This window comes from Pteronotus mesoamericanus, unplaced genomic scaffold (genome assembly GCF_021234165.1).
Source record: "Pteronotus mesoamericanus isolate MK-2021 breed Mesoamerican mustached bat unplaced genomic scaffold, CSHL_Meso_final contig_116, whole genome shotgun sequence".
NCBI lineage: Eukaryota > Metazoa > Chordata > Mammalia > Chiroptera > Mormoopidae > Pteronotus > Pteronotus mesoamericanus.
In genome coordinates this window covers 40160862-40174951 of record NW_026555027.1, presented here as the reverse complement: position 1 = coordinate 40174951, position 14090 = coordinate 40160862, and the positions used below count along the sequence as shown (strand labels likewise).

The following is a 14090-nucleotide window of genomic DNA, read 5'->3' as shown; positions in this document are numbered from 1 at the left end:
AGTGTTAAGTAAATCCTTGGAAAAACAATAGATAAATAACCATCAGAACCCATTTTGGTGCTTTGATATTATTTTTTGAATATTTTATTTATTGAAGTAATAAAATAAAAAGTAACAGTATTAAAAGATTAAACTCTTCCCTTAATTTTCAAACATCAAAATATAAATTTCTATGCCTCTTTAAAGGAAAAAAAATTTTTTTTCAAATAAATGAGAGGAAGTAAAGAGAAAAGATTAGAAAAGAAAGTCTTGTTCTTACCGGTGCTTCTGACATGAGGACAGGATGCAGGCTGGGCTCTGATTTGACGTGCATCTTGTAGGTATGGTCCAAAATAGCCTGGAAACTATCCCAGTCTTCAACTAGAATATAAAATTAATACCTTGGAAACACTGCTTAGCTGGAGATCAGGACAGCCATCTTTGGAGAGACTGTTTCTATGATTTGCCATTAAATACTTTAATATACAGAAGCTATTTATTCTACAGATCTACTTCATAACACAGTACTTTATATAGACATCTTCTTTGCTTCTAGGCATAGAAGCTTTTCTTGGTTCCTGCAGCCCCAACAGTATTACGACCCCAAGACCTGTGTCAAATGTAAATAATGTACATAATAGATGTACAGTACCATGTAAATCTTACTCCATAAGTACTTATTAGAAGTCCATTACACAATCAAAATGATAAGGGGACAGAACTGTATGATCTAGTCCTGACATTCAAAAACTTTATAATCTATTTGAAAAAAATAAAATAAAAAGACATAAAAAATATTCAGCAAATAATATATGTCTCCAATTTTGCTTCCACTTGAACATTCCATTAAACCTATTTGCCTAAGTCACTTCTGACCTTTTAATGGGTAAATCCAATAAATACTTTACATTTGTAATTTTGCTTAACCTCTTTAAATTATCTGACACTACTGACTCCCTAAGAGCTTACAAACTTTTTCTGCCACAGTCCAAAGAAGAGATGTCATTCCTATACTACATATTTCCACAGGACTAACAAGATATATTTTTCGGTCAATAGACTTTTGTCAGTTCTAATTTTTCTCCCCTTTTTAGTGTAAATCTAAATGTCACAGCTAAGAACAATGAGAATTGCTGGACTTTTAAGCATCCATAAATTTTCCTTTTCTTGTCCTCTCCTGAATTTTCTCCTATATCCCTAAGTTCCTTCATATTCACCTTCATGGGCATCTCTTCCTCTCCACTGATTAAATATAGAACAATTTTTTTTCCTTTTTAAAAAAGTTTTTATTGAATTTTTTGGGGTGACATTAGTTAACAAAATTATGTAAGTTTCAAGTGCACATTCTATAACAGATCATTTATATATTGTATTTTGTGTTCATCACCCAAAGTCAAGTCTCCTTTTGTCACCATTTATACCCCCATTATCCTCTTCTACCTTCTCTACCCCACTTTCCCACTGGTAATCACCATACTGTTGTCTGTGTCTGTGAGGCTTTTGTTTTTGGCTTTTGCTTTATCTTTTCACCTTTTTCATCCAGGCCCCCCACCCACCTTCCCCTCTGACACCTGTCAGCCTTCTCTGTATCTATTAGCCTGTTTCATTTTTTAATTTTTGAGGACCCTCCATACTGTTTTTCACAGTGGCTGCACTAATCTACATTCCCAATAACAACACACAAGGGTTCCCCTTTCTCCACATCCTCACCAACGCTTGTTGTTTGTTGATTTATTGATGATAGCCACTCTGCCAGGAGTGAGGTGGTATCTCACTGTGGTTTTAATTTGCATCTCTCTGATGGCTTGTGGTGTTGTACATTTTCTCATGTCTATGGGCGTTCTGTATGTCCTCTCTGGAGAAGTGTCTATTCAGGTCCTATATCCATTTCTTCATTGGATTGTTTGTCTTCCTGGTGTTGAGTCATATGAGCTCCTTATATATTTTGGAGATTACACCCTTGTCCAAGGTATCATTGGCAAATATGTTCTCCCATAGTCAGTCCCCTTTTCATTGATGTTGTCTTTAGCTGTGCAGAAGCTTTTTGATGTAGCTCTGTAGCCCCACTTGTTTATTTTCTCCTTTATTTCTCTTGCCCTAGAATGTATAGCAACGAAAATATTGCTACATGGGATATTTGAAATTTTACTGCCTATGTTTTCCACTAGGACTTTTATAGTATCATGACTTATATTTAAACCTTTCATCCATTTTGAGTTTATTCTGGGGTAGGGCGTAAGTTAGTGGTCTAGTTTCATTTTGCAAGTACCAGTCCAGTTCTCCCAACACCATTTATTGAAGAGACTATTTTTACTCCATTGTATGATCTTGCTTCCTTTGTCAAACATTAATTGACCATAGAGGCATGAGTTTATTTCTGGGCTCTCTATTCTTTTCCATTGATCTATGTGTCTGTTCTTATGCCAGTACCAGGCTGCTTTGATTACAGTGGCCTTGTAGTATAGTTTGATATTATTCTTCCAACTTTATTCTTCTTTCTCAAGATCACTGAGGCTATTTGGGTCTTTTTTGGTTCCACTTAAATTCTTGGAGTATTTTCTCTAGATAAGTGAAATATGCCATTGGTATTTTAATAGGGATGGGGTTGAATCTATAGGTTGCTTTTGACTGTCTGGACATTTTAATGATGTTAATTCTTGCAATCCATGAACATGGTAAATGTTTCCATTTATTTGTATCTTCCTTGATTTCTTTCTTTAGTGTTCTGTAGTTTTCTGAGTACAGGTCTTTTATCTCCTTGGTTAAACTTATTCCTAGGTACTTCATTTTTCTAGTTGCTATAGTAAATGGGATTTTTTCCTAGTTTCTCTAATAGTTTATTGTTCATTGGTGTACACCAATGCCATTTGTTTCTAAATATTGACTTTGTATCCTGCTATTTTGCCAAATTCACTAATTAGTTCAAGTCGTTTTTTGGTTGAGAACTTACAGGGTTTTCTCTGTACACTATCATGTCATTTGCAAATAAGGACCGTTTTACTTCTTCCTTCCCAATTTGGATGCCTTTTATTTCTTTTTCTTGTTTGATCACTGTGGCTAGAACTATGCCAAATTCCAGTACTATGCCAAGTAAGAGTGGTGAAGCAGACACCCTTATCTTGCTCCTGATCTTAAGAGATAAGCTTTTAGTTTTTGCCCATTGAGTATGGCGTCGGCAGTAGGTTTCTCATAAATACAGAACAAGTTTTCACATGGAACTGCATCTTTAACCCTGTTCTATTTCAAACTCTTTCTGAGTAATACAATGAAGCTCCATGTCTTAAAATCTTTCTCACCTGCCTACAACATCAGTACCTATGTTCAAATTCATTTGAACTCAGTAACAAATTCATTTACTTGCTGTGCAGAAAAGAATTAACACAGCAGTTCTGAGAAAGTCCTGCTACAAGGTTGATCATTTGCTGGCACCTGGGAACTTGATTGGCGAACAGTTCCCTACACTGACTTAAAACTTTCCCTACATGATAAGAGTAGCTTCTGTGCCTAAGTCATTTGTACGAAGAAATATGGCTTATGATTAACACCATCTTTCCTTCCGGGAGTCTAGGATTTTGGTACTTGCTAGGCATAGGGTACCTCTATGAGCAGCCCCCAGTAAAAACCCCAGTGGACAACACACATGTTGTTACGACTCGATGCTGGAGGAACTAGCACATCCTGTATGAGTGCACTGTGTGAAGGCTCCTGCAAGTTTGTATGGCTTTCCTCTGGACTACACACCATGCCCCCTTTTTTCCTTTATTGATTTTTTGGTATCATTTCAGTATAACAATCTTAGCCATAAGTACAGCTATACACTGATTTATTTGCATCCTTCTAGTGAATAACTGAATTTCAGGGTGATCTTGGGTATTAGCAACACATTTGCCTTTTGAGACTATAAAACTTCTTTTATGCCTTCTATTCCTACCTCAAATAATGGCACACTTAATTCGGTCACCCCAATAAAAATGTAGGAAACTTGCTCAACTCTTCTTATCACCAACCCAGTCAATCACTTAAATACCTATTGTCCTGGGTATCTCTGAAAGCCACCTACGGGTTATCATCATCATTGTTATAATTTAAATACTCATTTCTCCACTGGATTCCTACCTCTTTTAGCTAAACCTCGTCTATAGTACCTCCCTCCAGTCTAGCCTACATATTGCTCTTAGAATAAATTTTTCAGCTAACAAATAAGAACATTTCACACCTCTGTTAAAATGCCTTTGGGGTTACCCTTATTACCAGCTTAATGCAACCCTGGCATGGTTTACGAGCCCTTTTATGAGGGCTTGCAGCCTACCTTCCCTGCATCTGGTCATAAGGCACCCAATGTTACAGCCATTTGTGCAGTAATTGATGACATTTCTAAACATGTAAATTTCTTCCACAACTCCATGTCTTCACACACGCTGGTTGCTCTGCTTTAACTGTTCTTGTCGGTCAGGTTAATTCTTATTCACAGATCAAGATTCAGTACAAAAGTTACCACCTTTGTGAAAACCATCGCTGACCCCAATGACAGAGTTAATGACATTCCTCTCTAATCCCACTGATTATCAGACATAGCTGTATTATTACCTATGAACTTCTTCAGGAAGAGAAATGTGTTTTATGTACCTTTGCATTCTCAGTACCTGGCACATCAGTCGGTGGATGTTCCAACAAACAAAAAAATTGCCCATGTTCCACTTTCAAGAAGCCGTTGCTTTACATCTTATATGTACCCAGTACACTCTGTGTTTATAATCAATTTCATAGAAAAACAAATCATACCCATCCCATTTTTCAGTGGTGAAATGGCCTCCATGTTCTCCCTGGGCACGCGCAGGGCATTAGTATCTATGTAATAGGTGGGACCGCCTTGTTTGCCTTTATCACCGTCTATTTCCATCATTGTACTTCCATCGTCTCTTTCTAACACCATGCCAATGGCTGTGGGGAAATCCACCTGTAAGGGTCAAAAACACGACACACTCGTTTCACCTGCTTTTATCAAGGACTCAGTTTCCTCCCCAGGCTGCTGCCTTTTATCATATTTGAGTCACTGTTTCTGCACGAATTTAATGCTAGATGCATGGCCTTTACACAGCCAATTAACTCCCACCCGACACTTACCTTGGGACAGTCCTCGCCAGCATAACCAGCTCTCACAGTATAGGACCCAATGTCAAAAACAAGGGCTCCAACTTCATCTGAAAAGAGGAGAAAATAATTAACATTAAAAACTTACAAGTATCATAAGAAGATTTAAAAAGCATTTAACATGCTTAAAATGAGAATGTATATGAAAGCTCTTTAAAAATTAAAACAGGCATTGCATTCATACTAGTACTACCTTGAACCTAGCTTTATTTCAATTACACCTTAAACTAAAGATTCATTTAATTAAAATATAGTGCCATATATGGTATATCAGTAGAAGTTCAATCAGGAAAGAGATGCTCAACTAAAACTGGGTAATCTGAGGAGAGTTCACTTATTAAAGGGACGACTTACAAAGCTATAGGGCACAATGTAGGGTAACAAGCAAAAACAGTATGGCACCTTACGACTTACAGAATCAGAGATCTGCTGGCACTCTTAGCATTGAAGAAATGGAGAAGAAACTTACTCTAGAGCCCAGAGAGTTGTGTGTTCGGAGGGCTACCTGACAGGAGCTGCGACCTTCAGTTAAGGGGTGGCTGACGCCTAGAGGAGGGAAGGGGCTAATAAACATGCCAAGCTCTGTCCTTCCCTCCCCATGGGCTACGGTGTTCTTTTAACTTCTCATCCAAACTGGGCTACTTCTGAAAGTTGAAAGGGGTCCATATTAATAATGGTACCAGGACAGGAGACACAAAGCAGGAAGTATGGTTCCCTACCATCGGCCACACCAGACATCGAGGGAGCCCACTGATGTAGTCTGCGTGGGTCAGTGTTCAAGGGCACAGAGAAGGTGGAATTGTGTGGTAGGTGGATCTGGAGGGGCAAAGGGACGATATCCAGTACACTTAGGTACCGTTTTTCATACATTAAGGGAAATAATATTCCATGCAATTAGGAAAGAAACTCAGCAAGATCCCAAGTAGGGACCCTGAAGAATGAGTTAAAGGTGTATTAATAGAGGCCAAGGGAAAATCATTAAAATGAAGGTACCATCAAAGTTTGCATGTTTCAAAGATCTTTAGGCATAAAGTTTAATGCTAAGGGAGAAGGCTGGTATTATTTTTTACATTCAAATTCAGAGACTAGCCTCTAATTATACTTTAAAATTACCTCAGCCCAAACAGTATGCCTCCTTAAATAAAGCACTTGGACTTTCCAGGCACTGAGTTTTCAAAGGATTTTCTTTTTCATTAAAAATAATAAAGAAATACTATTTACCCTCAATAAATTGGCAAAAATTTATAAGTCTGATAAGATCACGACCAAGTGGTGTCAAAGATGTAGGGAAAGAGGAACTTTTATACATCTGCTACTTCAAGCTGTAAATTGACAGGAACACTAGTGGCAATTTACTCATAACTACTAAATTTGAAAACATGCATTCACAGAAATTATGCACACCTTCTCTAGAGAAACTCTCACGTATATTATAAAAAGACACCTACCAAATGTTCACTAGGTGTGTAGCCCTGGGTGATATTTACTAAATTCTCTGCTGCACTCTCCTATCTCCTAGGATACTATAATGATTAAATGTGTTGTTTTAATGTATGTAACTACTTAGAACAGTACTTGGCACATAGCAAGCACTGTCAGTGTAGTTGCTAAGATTATTATTATTGTCACTCTGCTTGACATGGGAAAAGATAGAAATTATCTAGTGGTCTCTCAGTAGGGAAACAGATAAGCTATAGTTTATTCATATATTGAAACACTATACACCAGTTAAAGGAGTGATCTAGACCTACATGTATCAACATGGATAAACCAAAAATATCAGGTCAAAAAGCTAGTGTGTATATATATACACATAATACACACACACAAATATTTGTATATATACACAAATATTTGTATATATACACAAATATTTATATGCAAACATTTGTGTATATATACTTATTTGTATATGTGTATACATGTATGCTTGTGTGTGTGTGTATATATATATATAGTTATCTGTATATCTGTATATGTGTGTGTGTTATCTATACACACCTTATTATTATACTATTTAATTCATTATGGATACATACACACTTACTAAAGAATGTTACATAACAACTTCAGTTCAGTGTTTACCTTTAAAGAGGGAGAGAGGGATCATTAGGGTGGGCTCTAATACAGTAAGACTGGTACCTGTCCTTATATGAAAAGTAAATTAGGACACAGATATGTATAGAGGAAAGATCCCTTGGAACAGGGAGAAGACAACCACTTCAGCCAGGGATAAATACCTCCGAGAATATAATCCTGCAGACAGTTTGACCTCAGATTCCTAGCCTCTAACCTTCAAGAAAATTACTTTCTGTTGTTTAAGCCACTCAGTCTGTGGTACTTGGCTAAGGCAGACTTAGCAAACGGATAAAGACAGCTTCGTAAACTTATGAATCCCTTTTTAGAATGTTTTAAAATATATTTTAAACACCAGTTTTAATAAATTGTAGATCTAGCCATGCACCCTTAGGAGAGGCCAGAAACCCCATGTCAGGAGCCCTTTCCTTCATTTACCCTTTCCTAGGTCATCTGTGCCACTCCTGCAGCCTCAACTTCTACCTAAATACTAATAATTCCAATATCAAATCTCCCTTTCAAGACCGCACCTTCATCCAGGCCCACATCTTGAGCTTCTTACTGGACATCAACATCAATTCCTCCCGATGTCCCTGGATACCTCAAATCCAACATATCCAAAGCACTGTCTTTTCTCCATCCTGTCTAACCTAACAGAAGCACTGCTTATCACAAAAACCTCTGGATTTTTACAGAATCATCAACACCTTCATATTTCTTACCCTCCATCAATTTCTGCCAAATATTTGTTAAATACTTCTCAAATCCCTTTCTCGGTAATACCACTGCCCCTGCTTTGAGTCAAGCGCTCATCTCAACAGGGAATTACTACAGTTCAGTAAGGCACTGGGCCTCTATCTCTTCATCTTCTCAATCCTCCCTTCAAACTGCTACACTGTGATCTTTCAAAATTGTAACTCTGAACAGGAGGAGGGTCATTCTGCAGTTACTCATTATCTACAAGATAAAATTCTAATCAGTCTACCCAGCTGATTTGCCAAGCCCAGTATAACCTGGGGGCAGCCTCACTTCCCACCTCACACACTGGCATGACTGCTAATCGGTAGTCCCCAAGACGCCACGCACTCTCACTCAGCTAACCTTTGCATGTGCTGTTCCTCTCTTCTTTCATCATCCCCATAACCTTTCTTGTAAAGTTCCCTGACAGTGAGTTGATGACTTTATCTGTTACCTCTGTACCTTCTATATATGGTCATTATTGAACCAACTTCATTGAGTGAGTTACCCTTTCTCATTAATAAGATGCTATAAACTAGAAGATACACCATCATTTCATGTACCACCAAGAAAAAAACGTGCCGCCGATTAAACTCTGCCATGCCATCAATATTAAGAAATATTCTACTTTTTAAGGGTGGCAGAAAAAAAGTACAACTAAAAATAAAAGAAATTATGGTGTCTATTTACTTTACTGACTCACAAAAGACTAAGTTTCTTAAAGTTAGAGACGCACAGCAAGCACTCAAAAAACTTTTGTTAAAATGAAAAATCTAAGAAATCAGTTATGTTCCTGTCTTAATTAGTATGGTATCCTGGACACACTGGTATTTTGAGTAAGATGCTTGATACTACTTAGAATTTTGCACCTGCTCATTTTCCCATTTTTCAAGGACCGGAGAAATGTCTATTTCATGTACCTTATTTTGTTAAATACCAAGCACCGAGGAACCCAGTACTGGAGAATGGCAAAGAGAAAGGAAAGGCTTAGTATCATAACCTCAGAAGCCTGGACATTTATAAATTAGGATAAATTCTAATGGATAAAAACTCTCAAAGATTTGAGCCCTTTTCTACTGAAAACACTACTATTTTGTTTTGTTTTGTTTTGTTTTAGGATTTTGATGTTTTTCCCCAGAATAAATGGCTTCCAAGTATAGAAATAATGTGATTTTTTTTTCTCCCTGAGAAAGCACAGAGCAATAGTGGCAGTCTTCTAACCTGGTCATAAAGCAGTCCAACAGGATACTGAATGTTAATAACTTTCGGGGAGAGGTTGGCTTATTTTTTTGTATAGACAAGTGTACCCCAACTCATAAGGAAGATAATTTTTGAAAAAGTCTTAAGGTTAGAGAATTAGGGGAGCAGAAGTAATGAAACTATCAAAATTGAACTGATAGTATATGTATTCATTTTTATTATGTAAAAGTTTAAAGTAGAGGAGTACCATTAAAGATGATCTCAAGATCAAGGAGTGGGTCCAGAAACCAGTTATGAAGTAAAGAAATCTGAATGAATTATGCATTATTCCTAAAGCTAAAGATCCAATCTGGTCAAAAGTTGTTTTTGGAATGAGACCATTGTAAATTAAAAAATTTAAACTACGAAGATTTTTTTTTTAATCTTCACCCAAGGACATGCTTACTGATTTTTCAAGAAAGGGGAAAAGAGGTAGGCAGGGAGGGGGGAACATCAATCGGTTGCAACCCAGGCATGTGCCCTGACTGGGAATTGAACCCATGACCTTTCAGTTTGCCAGCCAACTGAGCCACACTGCCCAGCCAAATGAGCCACACTGGCCATGGTGAAAGAGCTTTTTAAAAAACAAACAAGTCAAAAATACAATCTACAGCTAATTACACAAAATTTAGGTGAGAAGTTTGGTTGTTTTTCACAGTAAACCCTTTGGAAAAGTGACCCACTATAAATACTGGCCATACAGTGATAGCTCAAACAAAAAATCATATACTTACTTTTGTGAACTTCAAATACTTTTTACATAAAATAGGTTAAGACCTATTTATATAGCAAATAAAAAAAGACGTTTATCCTGAATACCCAAACCATATATGAATATGCAGTTATATATTTGAAAAAATGATTTATGAAAAAACCACCAAAAAAACCTCTTTTAAATGGTAATGGTTTTTACTGAAATGCCTTTTCTTCATCCCAGAGATTCTTGCTCCCCATTTTCTAGGAAGTTACGTAACTTTGGACTACTTCTTCAATAAAATGGGGACAGTAGTACCAACTCCTATGGTTGTTAAGGATCAACTGAGTTAATGAAGGTATTAAATGCAATGCATGAGAAGCATCTGGAACAGATCTTGGTACACAGTACACACTCAATAAATGTTAGCTGCTGACATTATTGTATCCATTTCTACCTCACTCATATTAATCGATTCCTTTTAAGGAAATACCCAATGGACGGCCTCTAGATCCTTGGATCAGTGAACCTACAGGTCGACAGAGAGCCAGCAGCCTCCAGGAGGCAAAGGCACCCAGATCCAGCTTTTCTGTCAGGACCGCATCTTCAGACAGGGACGAGGTAAATCATGAAGACCCACCTGGCTTTCTCCAAAGTAAAATGGGAGACTACTGGGGTTCACATTTGAGAAATCAAAACCAAGAAAATAAATACGGGAGGAGGGGAGGAGGGTCAGCATACCGCCTCAAGAGACACTCAAGCGACACTCAAAAAACTAAACGCTTTGAAAACTTTATTTTTATCCCTGCGAGTAAAATGCCATCCTCTTCAGAAACAGCGTCCTTACTAGACAACTAACAAGAGCAACACTTTGGTTCTGGCTCCTTGTTCTCTAACTCATCAAACAGAAACACAGAACAAGAATCATATACACCTGTGCTCTCTTTCGGTCTCTTGCAAAACTGAAGGCTCTGATTCAGCAGATTTACACTGGGGCTTGAGAGTCTGCATTTCTATAAGCTTGCAGGTGATGCTGAACTGTTGCTCCCTGGACCACAGCTTCGAGGGCAAGTGTAGCATCATCTCATTGGATCTTCACGACCACCCCAGGGGCCAGTGTGGGGGAGGAACCAACCTTCCCTCACCCTAAAGGTTCTTTTGGCTGGTCTAATAATCAAGACAGGACAGAGATTTTAGCAGGAGAAAATAAGCAAATTTAATACAAAGATATGTACGGGACCCCTGCAGATATGAGTCAGAGACCCCCACATGCACCAGGGGTTCAGACGCAGAAAGTGGCATCTACTTATAGAAGACTTTCTGAGCTAGGGTTGAGGTAAGGCATGTTGGGAGCCCTGAAGGGTCACTGCCAGATGATAACAAGAGCAGGTGTTTAGTACAGGGGGACCCAAAAAAACTGTCATTTATTTTTTTTTAAATGTGTATTTATTCTTACATGTTTAAACTTCACTCACCTTCAAAGTACTCTCCGTATGATGCAATACACCTATCAAGACTGTTTCTTACTGTTAAAAACGATTTTTTAACTCAATTTTGATTACTTTACGTGCTTCTGCCATTTTTGGTTTCACCTCTTCCATATCAGCAAAATGTTTTCCTTTGAGGACATTTTTTTTTAATTTGGGGAAACCAGAAAAAGTCTCTTGGGGCCAGATCAGATGAATAGGGAGGGTGGGGCACAGGGATCATGCTGCTTTTTGTCAAAAACTGCTGAACACTCAGCCCAGAGTGGCCAGGTGCACTCATAAGTCACCCATCATGAAATGCTGGTGGAGTGTTGAAGAGTCCTCAAAAAACTGTACGCAGCCTCTCAGAACGCCAGCTGGTACACTGATAAATTAGGGGCACGGGGAAGCCTGTACTACAAGGGGCTCGTCCTCTGGAAGATAATTCCAGGTTTTTGGGGGGTCACCCCTCCTGAATAAAAGTTTGCTGTGCCATATAGTTGGGTCATAAAGAGGTTATTGCTGATAGTCTCTTATTATGGGCAAGATCCCCAATTTAAGTTCTTCTGGGTAGTTAAATGGAGGGGAAGAAGTTTCCTCTGGGGGGTTCTACACCCCAGAGTCCTCCAATGCACACCGGATGAAATAAAGAGTCATTCCAGGCACCCTTTGTCTGTCGAGGAAAGGGGAAGACGATTCTCTCTAGAGGAGAATGCTCCGAGCCCGTGTCCAAAGGCTTTTATTGTGAGGGTTACAGGTGGGGGATAGGTAGCAGGAATATATAGTTTAATCTTATTACATAAGTAGTTTAAACGTACAGAGAACAGATGTTGTTTAAAGATGAAAATGGCAGGAACACACCAAACTGCTTCAGGTCTGGGTTGAGCAAACATTATGGTGCCAGGTGGGATTTGGGTCAGGGTCCAGGAGTTTTGTAAATTTCTTTCCCAGCTTTGAGCTGGTTATCTGATATAAGATTAACAGTTTGAGGGAGAAACAAGCATGCTTCAAGGAGGGTAATTTACTTCTCAGTCAGACTTCCCCTGGGGGCTGCCGGAGTTATTATCGGGTCTTGCTTGCCTCTGGTGTTACAAGCATTCTGGCCAAGACTTCGGGGTCCTTTCCCAGGCCTAAGCTTGAGTCAGGGCTACAGTTCCAGATATCACTCAAAGCCAGCCCCCTACAGTTCCCCTCCAGCCTGAAGCTAAAATGGACATTTGCTCTAAATAATCCGCATACTACTGAGGCACATCTTGGGCTGTCTGGTTCTGAACCCCTGCACTAGGAACTATCATTCTACCACCGGGGCGCTTGACGGTGGGAAAACTGAAGTCACTGCCCAAGGCCAAGGCGCCACAGGAATGCGGAGGCTGGTGTTACAACTCAGGTCCCTGGAACTCCCTGGCTTCGGTATCTTCTACACCACTGTCTACCCAAGGAAAGCGTCCTTAAATTACAGGCGGTCCTAAATTAACACCGAGCACTGCCCCGCAGGAGTAACTTGGGGAACCCACGGTCAACAAACAGGCAGGGGTTACTGAAGGGCGTGCGGCAGCGCGAGCGCAAAGCGCGGACAGGAGGCTCCGTCTGAGTGGCCGGCACGCTGGCCATCAGATCTACCTCCTGCGCTCGCTGTGCCATCTACTGGACCATGCGGAAACCCTGCGCCCACGCTCGCAAACTGCACTGAACTCCGAAGTTTAAACTCGCGCGCACAGCCGAGACAGCAGAGTCAGCCGAATCAGCCGAGATATGGAGACACTGGAGAGAGGCGACCCTGCGGCTGGTCAATCTGGCGCGAACTCGACGGGCCGACCCCTGCACGGAGGTTCACTCTCTGCCTCGATGGATCTAGCGTCACTCCCCGCCGCGAGGCCGGCGCGTATACCCCTTGCTCGCTCCTCCGGGGACCGAGGCTGGAGGGGGCCGCAGGCGGCGGTGACTCTGGGTGCCCGAGACGCTGGGCGGGGATGGGGCGGAGAGTCGGGTGTCTAAAGACGGAGAGACCGGAAGGGGCCGCAGCCGAGGGGAGGGGTGAGGAGGGCTTGGGCGGGGGTTGTAAACCCCGTACTGAAACGGCGCGCTCACTCACCTCCCCCGTACACGCCGCCGCTCATGGCTGCTTGTGGGCGCGATTCCTACACTGAAGGCGACCGGGCGACGTGACGGCAACGACAGCGACTGCGAGTCGCGGCAAGCAGTAGCCTCTGACCCCCTTAACTTCCACCGCCACCCCCCTCGGGCAACAAAGCGATACCCACACCCCCGGTGCGCAGTCACACTTGCTGCTTTCTCTTTTCAGCCAATCACGAGAAGTCCGGCTATTCTTTAGCCAATCATAACTGGATTATGGGGCATCCTGCCGCGGCACTATCATGTTAGCCAATCGAAGGCAGACATGGGGGCGGGGCGAGGGAAAAGCGACAAAATGAAGGAAGGAATTGGCCCGCGGAGCTGGAGATAGTGGCGGTAGAAGCAGGATAGGGGAGAGGAAAGTGTCGAGACGGGTCGGGAGGGTTACTTGGCGAATGGGGGTGGCCATGGGAATCCACTAAAGCCAGGTACATTTCTAGAAATTGGGAGAAAATGTTTCCACGTGGTGATTGCTGGTTTGGGAGTGTGGTGAATGGAGATGTGTTGTTTTTTTTTAATTAAAAGTATTTTCAACTAACTTTTATGTTGAAATAATGAAAATGTTACGCTCCACTTTGGGGTAGGGGAATCAATAATTAGAGAAACCGATAGAA

At 40.6% G+C, this 14090-nt stretch overlaps 1 protein-coding gene across 1 annotated transcript in view; it reads right to left on the bottom strand.

The window, feature by feature from the left end:
* The window catches only part of LOC129076708 (actin-like protein 6A), a 31805-nt gene extending 18210 nt beyond the window's left edge, over nucleotides 1–13595 (bottom strand). The window contains exons 1-4 of the mRNA XM_054580865.1: nucleotides 13436–13595; nucleotides 5104–5180; nucleotides 4762–4936; nucleotides 260–360 (exon numbers count right to left, since the gene is read on the bottom strand). Of these exons, the coding sequence (XP_054436840.1) occupies nucleotides 260–360; nucleotides 4762–4936; nucleotides 5104–5180; nucleotides 13436–13460 (378 nt within the window). The 5' untranslated portion in view covers nucleotides 13461–13595. The remainder of the gene's footprint in view (nucleotides 1–259; nucleotides 361–4761; nucleotides 4937–5103; nucleotides 5181–13435) is intronic.
* Nucleotides 13596–14090: the final 495 nt, after the last annotated feature.